The sequence below is a fragment of the Centroberyx gerrardi genome, chromosome 22 (genome assembly GCF_048128805.1).
Source record: "Centroberyx gerrardi isolate f3 chromosome 22, fCenGer3.hap1.cur.20231027, whole genome shotgun sequence".
Classification (NCBI taxonomy): domain Eukaryota; kingdom Metazoa; phylum Chordata; class Actinopteri; order Beryciformes; family Berycidae; genus Centroberyx; species Centroberyx gerrardi.
The window spans coordinates 653069-663068 of record NC_136018.1 but is presented as its reverse complement, the minus strand read 5'-3'; the positions used below and the strand labels follow the sequence as shown (position 1 = coordinate 663068).

The 10000-nt window shown below is 40.0% G+C and overlaps 1 protein-coding gene across 1 annotated transcript in view; it reads left to right on the top strand.

The window, feature by feature from the left end:
- Positions 1 to 6391: 6391 nt before the first annotated feature.
- LOC139933325 (5'-AMP-activated protein kinase subunit gamma-2-like) overlaps positions 6392 to 10000 on the top strand; it is a 29508-nt gene continuing 25899 nt past the window's right edge. Inside the window, exon 1 of the mRNA XM_078291512.1 lies at positions 6392 to 6496. Within this exon, the coding sequence (XP_078147638.1) occupies positions 6454 to 6496 (43 nt within the window). The 5' untranslated portion in view covers positions 6392 to 6453. The remainder of the gene's footprint in view (positions 6497 to 10000) is intronic.

The following is a 10000-nucleotide window of genomic DNA, read 5'->3' as shown; positions in this document are numbered from 1 at the left end:
ATAATTCTGTCTAATGGCTGAACTTTATTCACATTCTGTTACAGATTTGTACTTAACGGCAGCTTTAATAAAATCCTTTGAAGTCACAGTGGAATAAAAACTGACTTCTTCAGCCTTTTAGTTCCATTTCATAACACAAACCCGTTAACAGTAACTCCCATAAAAATAATCTTTTTTAAAAATATTTTTATATAAAAATCCCTGCGACTTTTCCTTCCTGGAAACAGTGGATTTTCAGCGTTGACTTCTAAAACAGAATATTATTTTAAAACTAAAACTGATATTCGATATTTTGATGTTTTATGGTTCATTAGGCAGAGCAAGGCATTAACTGGTGGTTCAATTACGTGTGTGTGTGTGTGTGTGTGTGTGTGTACAGACTGTATCATCCTGGTGATGAGTTGTTGGTGTGTGTAATTGTGTAATTGAGTGTGTAAGTTTTGTGTGTGTGTGTGTACAGACTCTGATTGTGGTGACAGCGGAGGTGTGTGTGTGTGTGTGCACTCTAGGTAATCTCCAGGCTGTAATAAAGTCAAAGGCTAAGCTGATTAACTCCATTTAATAGATTCTGAATTGACTTCTAATTTAATAATAATTTAATAAAGCGCGCCACCAACAAGCTACACAATATCTAACACACACACACACACACACACACACACACACACACACACACACACTCGGCCCCTAGCTGCCCCTCCCGTAGAAATTTCCGGAAGCTGAACTTGGCGTCTCTTCTGTTAGAAGTGTTGGCAGCTCTCTCTCTCTCTCTCTCTCTCTCTCACACACACACACACACACACACACACACACCACACATACACACACACATTCCAACATGTCCTGTGAAGTGAAGCAGAAACTCCCGTCTGAGAGACTGAAGACCTGCTATGAAATAAAATGAAGACAAATCTCTGTGTAGTCATCATGGTTCAGAATGTGAACTCTGTTGGATCCAGTCTGTCAGAGTCTCCTTTAGTCGATTGTGTGCTGTCAATCATTTTGTCTTATACATACACACAGTATATTGAACCCCTGAAGACTAGCAGGGTTAGCAGTCTGAAACATGGCAGATTTGATCAATTAATCTACAAAGAAGTAGATCTGTGACTTAATTATAACAAATAGTTTTTCTCTCATATGAGCAATTATTGTAAAATGATAATATGTGATATGGCCGCCGCCCTGGAAGCCATATTGGAGGTCCTCATCTCCTCGGCAACAGCTGACTGCATGTCTAGACTCATGACTCAACAGTATGAAACAGGTTAATGTCTGTTTCTGACTGGGAGCTGGTCATTTCACCACCGGTCCATCTGACTGACTTTGAGATAATATTTGCTTGTTAGTTAGCTAGCTACCCAGCAAGCCTCTGAAGGACATAATGTTCACAAGATGATGTCATGGCATGGTAAAAACGCATATCACAGCTTTGGAAACTGTTTTGAACCGATATCAGAAAGATATTTCAGTCCTGATTTCACAAAACAAACCCAGATATACGACATCGTCTCAACTTTCATTTTGCCGCTGCGTTTAAACAGGTTTTCAACCCTGATGCAGGCCATTCATATTCATATTCAACATCAAAATGTTTGTTGGGTAAGCATCTGAGCAAATCTTCATCTTCAATCATTATTGTAAGCACATCTGAGTTACGCAGTAGCTAGTAGCTAGCGTTAGCGGCTGGTAGTTTGATGTTAACACTACCATTTATTGTTATGCTAAATTAACCTGCTGGCTAGTTAACTAGCTAACCATAGTATCTGGTCAGCTAACATCACTGTCTTGTTGTTAACACATCTGATTAGCACACTAGCTAACGTATCTAGTAGCAGCTAGCGTTAGCATGTTGACATTAACATCAGTGTGTTTGCCGGCTAGTTAGCTAGCTAACAGTTTGTTCAGGTTAACTGAGCTGACTCTTCTCAAGCTACAACTCAGAGTGTTTTGGAGTAGAGACTAGGGCTAAAGACAAGACAGTTTACTGTGTCACAGTAACCAAATCCACCTTATCACACTATTCACTTTTACTGAGAACGTTACTGAATGGATCTACAGCCACACCACAACAAGCTGACTCAGCTGCTCTCTGCTTCTAGCTGCTTGATACAGATTTACACTTTATTAACTAACATACAGTTCTACAGATTTACACTTTATTAACTAACACACAGTTCTACAGATTTACACTTTATTAACTAACACACAGTTCTACAGATTTACACTTTATTAACTAACACACAGTTCTACATGTTCCTCCATCATGAGACTCAGCTGCTGCAGCAGGTTGGTGAATCTACTGTCGACACAGAAACAGAGAGAGGAGAGAACAGCAATATGAGAGCATCCAGTTTGAACACATATGAAATTACACAAAGCTCGTCCAGGGTCGGGTGTCTTGACCGGTCCACTTGAGTGTGTGTGGGTGTCTGTCTGTATGTCTGTATCTATTGACGAATATGGGTTTTTGAAGGCTGATACCGATAGCGATAGTTCTGGATTGGCCAATATTTGGTGCTCAATTTTCAATATTTTTAAATTTGACCATTTTTGTGCCGATCAATTCCCTAAAAATTCCAAATATTCAGACTTTCTTCTTGTCAGGATGGAAAAGCCTCTGAAACGGGACACTAAAACTCTCCACTGAAACCCAGGATAATAATAATAACAATAATAACAAAGATTCCTATGTGGAAACTGATCCAACTGTCTCACAGTCAGTTCAGGTTCAGGTCTTCTCATAGACAACCAGTGTAGTATTGATCAATTCTACAATCAATATGTAGCCTTTTTTTTTAGTATAGCTTACACATAAATGTTAGTATTGTTGTTTTTATTGCTGTCATTGTTGTTGTTATTACAATTATTATTACTATTTTTATATATTCCCGTGTGTTTAACTTGATTTATAATGGAATTTGAATTTTCTGTTTGTTTTTATTCTTTTACTGTTTTTTATTTTTCTGTAAAGCACTTTGAACTGCATTTGTATGAAAATGTGCGATACAAATAAACTTGACTAATCAATCAAACTGCATCACATCCATCAGATCAGACTGAACCAGATTAAATGTTAATAAAAGGACATTATCGATCACAGATATTGGTGTGACCCCAGTATGCAGTAAGCAGACAGTGATATATATCAGATAGGAACATATCCTGCTGCTTTTATCTGCTAAATCCCAACTGTAATCCTTTAATAAACCAACCAAACCACATCAGGCCCAGATGGAGGAGAGAAAGTGTTATTGTCGTCCTCAGACTACAGAGAGAGAGAGAGAGAGAGAGAGAGAGAGAGAGACAGAGAGAGAGAGACAGAGAGAGAGAGAGAGAGGGAGGTGTGGCTAGCATGGGCAGCAAGCCAGACACACACACACACATAAATTCACCCATAAACACACACAGAGCAAGCAGTGACACTCTGCAGGGCTGAGAGAGAGAGAGAGAGAGAGAGAGAGAGAGAGAGAGCGAGAGGAAAACACAAGCCAGTCTCTCGGGACTCTGCTGTTGGAGAAACATCATTTCCTCTGGACGCTGTGTAACTTCACTGACTCTTTACTGACTTTTACTTTTAATTTCTACTGACTTCATCCAGACCCTTGCCAGTCTATCTACCTGTCTGTCTACCTGCCTGTCTGTCTGTCTGTCTGCCTGTCTGTCTCTCCAGCCGTCTGACTGAAAAAAGACTAAACAACCTGATGAAAACTTCACCAGTCGGAGCAAATACGATGGATTTTACTCTCCTGATGGATTTTCTTACTGTTTGACATCCGCCTAAAGGAAGATTTAAGGACGTTTTCCACAACTGAAGAACAGTCAAAGAAGATCTATTTTATTCTCTTGTTGGCCTGCGATGTGACGGCTGCCTTGGGAGCGCTCCTGTAACAAAATTTGACTTATCGTTCATGTGATTTTGATTTTATTTTTGCTTCATCTTAACTGGCAGAAACTTAATAGAGTATGAGGTTTGTAATAATCTGCTCTCTTGGCCGGGTTTCCTTTTTTATCTCAATGGGACTTCCTACTTGAGTAAAAATAAAAAATAAGAGTATTCCAAGTTTTGTTGATAGTTTGATACCAAACGAGAAGAGAGAAGCAGCTAAACTAAGACATGAAAAGGAAGTCTGTTCTAATCGATGGCCCAGCCAATCAGGACAAGTCAATTGGTGAAGAGGCCAGTCAATTGTTTTGTTAATTAGTTTAATTGGATTCTCCTTAGCTGTTAACCAAGTGGCGTCGACTCCAGGCTAATCTACTTAGATCCAGAACCCAGAAACATTACATTTACTGAGTGAGTTGAGTTGAGGTTTTGTTTTGTTGAGGTTGAATTAAGTTGACCTGAGTTGCGGTTTAGTTTGATTGAGTTGAGTTGAGTTGAGGTTTAGTTTCACTGAGGTTTTGTTGAGGTTTAGTTTCGTTGAGTTTCGTTGAGGTTGAGTTGAGGTTTAGTTTCATTGAGTTGAGGTTTAGTTTCATTGAGTTGAGGTTTACTTTCATTGTGTTGAGTTGAGGTTGAGTTGAGGTTTAGTTGAGTTTAGTTGAGGTTTAGTTTCGTTGAGTTAAGGTTGAGTTGAGGTTGAGTTTCGTTGAGTTTTGTTGATTTGAGGTTTTGTTTTGTTGAGTTGAGGTTTAGTTTTGTTGAGTTGAGGTTTAGTTTCGTTGAGTTGAGGTTTTGTTTTGTTGAGTTGAGTTTTGTTTCGTTGAGTTAAGGTTTAGTTTCATTGAGTTAAGGTTGATTTGAGGTTTAGTTTCGTTGAGTTGAGTTTTGTTTCGTTGAGTTGAGGTTTAGTTTCGTTGAGTTGAGGCTTAGTTTCGTTGAGTTGAGTTTTGTTTCGTTGAGTTGAGGTTTAGTTTCGTTGAGTTGAGGTTTAGTTTTGTTGAGTTAAGGTTTTGTTTCGTTGAGTTGAGTTTTGTTTCGTTGAGTTGAGGTTTTGTTTTGTTGAGTTGAGGTTTTGTTTCATTGAGTTGAGGTTTAGTTTCGTTGAGTTGAGGTTTAGTTTCGTTGAGTTGAGGTTTTGTTTTGTTGAGTTGAGTTTTGTTTTGTTGAGTTAAGGTTTAGTTTCATTGAGTTAAGGTTTAGTTTCATTGAGTTGAGGTTGATTTGAGGTTTAGTTTCGTTGAGTTGAGGTTTAGTTTCGTTGAGTTGAGTTTTGTTTCGTTGAGTTGAGGTTTAGTTTCGTTGAGTTGAGGTTTAGTTTTGTTGAGTTGAGGTTTTGTTTCGTTGAGTTGAGTTTTGTTTCGTTGAGTTGAGGTTTTGTTTCGTTGAGTTGAGGTTTTGTTTCGTTGAGTTGAGTTTTGTTTCGCTGAGTTGAGGTTTTGTTTTGTTGAGTTGAGGGTTTGTTTCATTGAGGGTTTGTTTCATTGAGTTGAGGTTTTGTTTTGTTGAGTTGAGGTTTTGTTTTGTTGAGTTGAGTTTTGTTTCGTTGAGTTAAGGTTTAGTTTCGTTGAGTTAAGGTTGATTTGAGGTTTTGTTTCGTTGAGTTGAGTTTTGTTTCGCTGAGTTGAGGTTTTGTTTCGTTGAGTTGAGGTTGATTTGAGGTTTAGTTTCGTTGAGGTTGATTTGAGGTTTAGTTTCGTTGAGGTTGATTTGAGGTTTAGTTTCGTTGAGTTGAGGTTTTGTTTTGTTGAGTTGAGGTTTTGTTTCGTTGAGTTGAGGTTTAGTTTCAATGAGTTGAGTTGCGTTTAGTTTAGTTTTTGTTGTTTAATTTAGTTTAGTTTCGTTTCATTTTGTCTTTTTAGTTTTGTTTTGTTTAGTTTAGTTTATGAATTCACTGATTAGTTTAAGGATTGATTGATTGATGGCTATGAAGCGCCTGGGCAGCCTGATGCTGAGGAGGTGGAGGGAGAAGGAGAGATGGACGGGGAGGAGGAGGAGCGAACCGTACGGAGGAGCAGAGGAGGAAGAGGAGGAGGAGGAGGAGAGGGAAAGACAGACAGACAGGAGGGAGAGACAGGCAGACAGATGGATGCTGAGGAGACAAATGGAGGAAGAAGAAGAAGAAGAAGAGGAGGAGGAGGAGGAGTGGAAGAAGAGCGAGAGAGACAGGAAGAAAGAAAGGAGGAAGTCCGAATCGAACGTCGTGGAGGAAGACAGACAGAGGAAGAGAGATAGGGGACGAGAGAGAGAGAGGAGGAAGTCGGCGTCGTGGATCCTGGTGGAGGACAGAGAGGGGGGGCAGGGGGACAGAGAGGGGGGGCAGGGGGACAGAGGGGGGGGGGCAGGGGGACAGGAGGGGGAGGGAGACGGACCGGAGGCCGAGGGAGGCGGACAGACGGACGCTGCGGCGCCGCTCGGAGCCGTCCGGGACGCTGCACATCCAGCTGCTTCCTCTGTCCAACAGGAAGAGGAAGGAACTGCTGCAGAGACGGACAGGAAGGAGGAAGTCCTACGGAGAGGAGGGAGGAGACGGACCGACGGACAGGAAGCAGGAAAAAGACGTCAGGCGGATGATCAGGAGGAAGTCAGAACCCATCGGCCCTCTGGGAAATAGTAAGCACAAACAGTAAAGGGACATCTGGGGGTAATTTCATTTCATAAATTACTAAAATTTGATAACATTCATTTGATTTATTTTATTGATTTATTTAATATCATTTAATTATATTTAGCCTACTTTTAACCTACAAACAGGAGTTGTTAAGGTGAACACTATAGGATTTGTTCGCTCAGGAGTTTTGAAATATTGAGTGTGACAGGTGTCACGTCCCTGGGAGCAAAACCAATATAACGCTTTACTTAAACATTCTTATTTTTAAATTGAGCTGAAGCAACATGTGAAGATCTTGCGTTAAATTAGATGAATAGTTCATTTGGAACCTTATGAAATGATGGAAAACAGGAAAAAACATGTTGGCTAACTGATATGAAGATAAAGTCTCTTCAGGGAAAAAAAAAATTTTTGTCTGAAAGTGTAATTGATTTTTGTTTCTATTGGTGGCAGTTTGCCTCATTCACTCGACGATCCGGGTTCAACTCCCAACTCATGACAACAAGTTTTCATTTATTGAACCGTGAGCAAAACCTGAAGCGAACCTGAAGCTAACTGTTTCCGCTGCTAAACTGAAGCGTTAGCTAACCTTTTCATGTAACTAACAGGTGGAAATGTCCAGTCCAGTTCCTGCTGCTGGACCAGAATCCTTTCAACTTGATCTGAACTTTATTCCACAAAACATTATCTGTCTCAGAGTTCGTGCTCACTTCACAAAATTTCCTGAGACTGTGTTGAAACTGCAGGAACAATGCAGGTCAGAACAAACATGAGCTCCTGTTATCGCTGCACAGTGACAAACTGAGCAGGAGCTAAACCAGGAGCTAACTGTGTGTCACGGCACCAGAACTAATCTGTAATCACAGTTTTCTCAGAGTCACACTGAGCAGGCCGACATGTTATTAGGATAAATGTCTTTCTGTGTCATTCACTGTAATCACAGTTCTGTACACACTTACAGAGGAGCAGAGGTGGGAAGTGACAAAGTAGAAACACTTTGTTACTGTATTTAAGTAATATCAGTAACACTTTATTTTCCAGTTCCGCAATTTCCTAATAATTTCCCAGAAAGGTTAATTTCTTAGGAGGTTTCCTGGAAAGAACCATGACATTATGTTCTAATCACAGAGAAAATAAAGAGTTGAATGGTAGTCTGTAAGTTCCTCCAATTTCTTCTGTTTCCAAGACAGAACCATGAAATTATGTAGCAGTTATATAGAAAATTAGAAATTAACTAAAATTAATTAAGAATTCAACAAATAACTATATTATATAATTATATGAATAATGACTTCTTATAATTGACCTCTGTCTATTATTTATCCAATAAATAGTTTATAGTTTTGCAGTTTTATATATAGTTTTTAGCTTTCACAGCAGCATCATTTGGTCCGGACTTTAGGACCTTTTTGCTAAGTTCGGATAATTTTGACAGGTGTGAACTTGCCATGCGGACTCGGGTGGGGACCAAAATCTTGCAAAAGGTTTGCCAAAAATCGGCGGTCTCGGTCCTCTTCCATTCGGACCGTGATGCGGATCATTTTGGTGTGAAAGCAACTTTGATAAAGTCCGAACCAAAGAGAGGAAATACCGACGTGTGTGTAATGATTTGCTCTTTCACGGCGGGTTGTTTGGGTTTTCAGCCAAACTACAGCAAAGAGGAAGCTTGGTCGGTATTATAGCGTCTGTGGACTCAGTAACAATATTCTTTTCTCCTTTCTCAGTCGGTAAGGAGACGCTATTTTTCTTCAGCGCAACACGGCACGCTGCCTCGGTCAATATTTTATGAAAACGAAGGTATACGCTCATCTAATGCGGCATCCTGTTGACAGGAGAGTTCTTCTCGATATTGTCAATATTTTTCCCAAGTTATTTGACCCGTCATTATATATATTTTATGCCTTGAAATCTCACTAGCTAGAGAGAAACCTACCGGCTGCCCCAGAGGAAGTATACATGCGACGCATCGCAGAGGATTACGTTGTCAAAATAAAAGTCCCCCGGAATACTACAGGGTCGTTCAATGTCAAGGTGCAGCATTATGTGAACGCTCTAGTTTGATTTTTTTGTTCTCCCACCAAGATATCTGTCCAAGAGGTCCGCTTGATATTCTCAGGGTTCCTACACAGGTCTGGAAAGTCTGTAAAAGTATTAAAAATTAATTTGATCATTTCCAGGTCTTGAATAGTTTGGGAATTTGAAAAAAATGTCTGGAAAAGTATGGAAAATGTTGTGGTTCAGGTCCGATACACACATAATTATAGCTTTTATGTTGTTGTAGACCCACTTTGAATCCACAGTTTTTGTTGATGTGAAGAATAATGTTCAGATAGAGGGATGCTCTTATTACCCAGCCGCTGTCAGCATGCATTATATCAAACACCGAGCAAAATCAAATCCAGTCAAGAACATAGGGTCTGGGAAAAATATGGAATTTTAAAATGGAAACCGTGTAGGAACCCGGACACACATATTCTGATATTTGTCGCTGTGAAGAACAATCTTCATCTATACAGTGATATGACCTAGTTAGCAGGGGCAAGATGTCTATCTGCGTAAATCATTATGAACACCAGACAAAATCTTCAAAACAAATCAAGCTCTGGAAAAAGTATGGAATTTTTTAATTGAAAATGTGTAGGAACCCTGTATACTAGTCAGTGTGAAACGAACCGGGCCGATACAATATAACAACCATGAGAACTCAGGTTCGGACTTTAAGCGGACTTAGATATGTTCAGTATCTTATCGACTCTCCAGACTGCTGACATTTTCTATAGAACTACTGCATCATGTCATGGTTCTTTCCAGGAAACTTCCTAAGAAACTAACAGTTCCTTTCTAGGAAATTATTAGGAAACTGTGGACCTGGAAAACAGTAGTATCTGTACTTTACTCAAGTTTTTCTTTCACTTAAGACTTTTTACTTTTACTCACTACATTTCAAAAGAGAAACTGGGAGGAGAAACTGGTCTCTCTCCTCTTCTACGATGGATTTCTCCCTGTATGATTGTTGAACGTCTCTCGGTGCAAAATGGCGGCTCTAGAAAGAAGCCCTCGCTCTTTGATTCTGAGGGACTGACACCAAAACCTGACGTTTACCGCTGATGTTTTACATCCTGAAACATTTTCTCATATCAAACTCCACTGGAGCTGCTGGAAACATCTGGAGGTGACGTCACCTCGTCTACGATTGGCCGGTTATCCACCGAGAAGAGAAACACAACAAACTACTGGATGGAGCCGGGGATGAACAGCTGAAACTCTGCTGTGTTTCCCTTCCTCTGTTTAAATCCTCGTGACCCGGAGGGAAGAAAATCCTCTGAAGTCCGGGACATTTTGTAAATCCTCACTTTAAAAATTTAAAGATTAAGTTTAGTGTTAAAATTAGGTTTAGATAATGGTTTGGTATTTAGATGTGAGGGTGAAGGATCGGAGAATGCATGTTGGTAATTGGAAGGTCGTCACAGGGCAGTAACTCAAGTGTGTGTGTGTGTGTGTGTGTG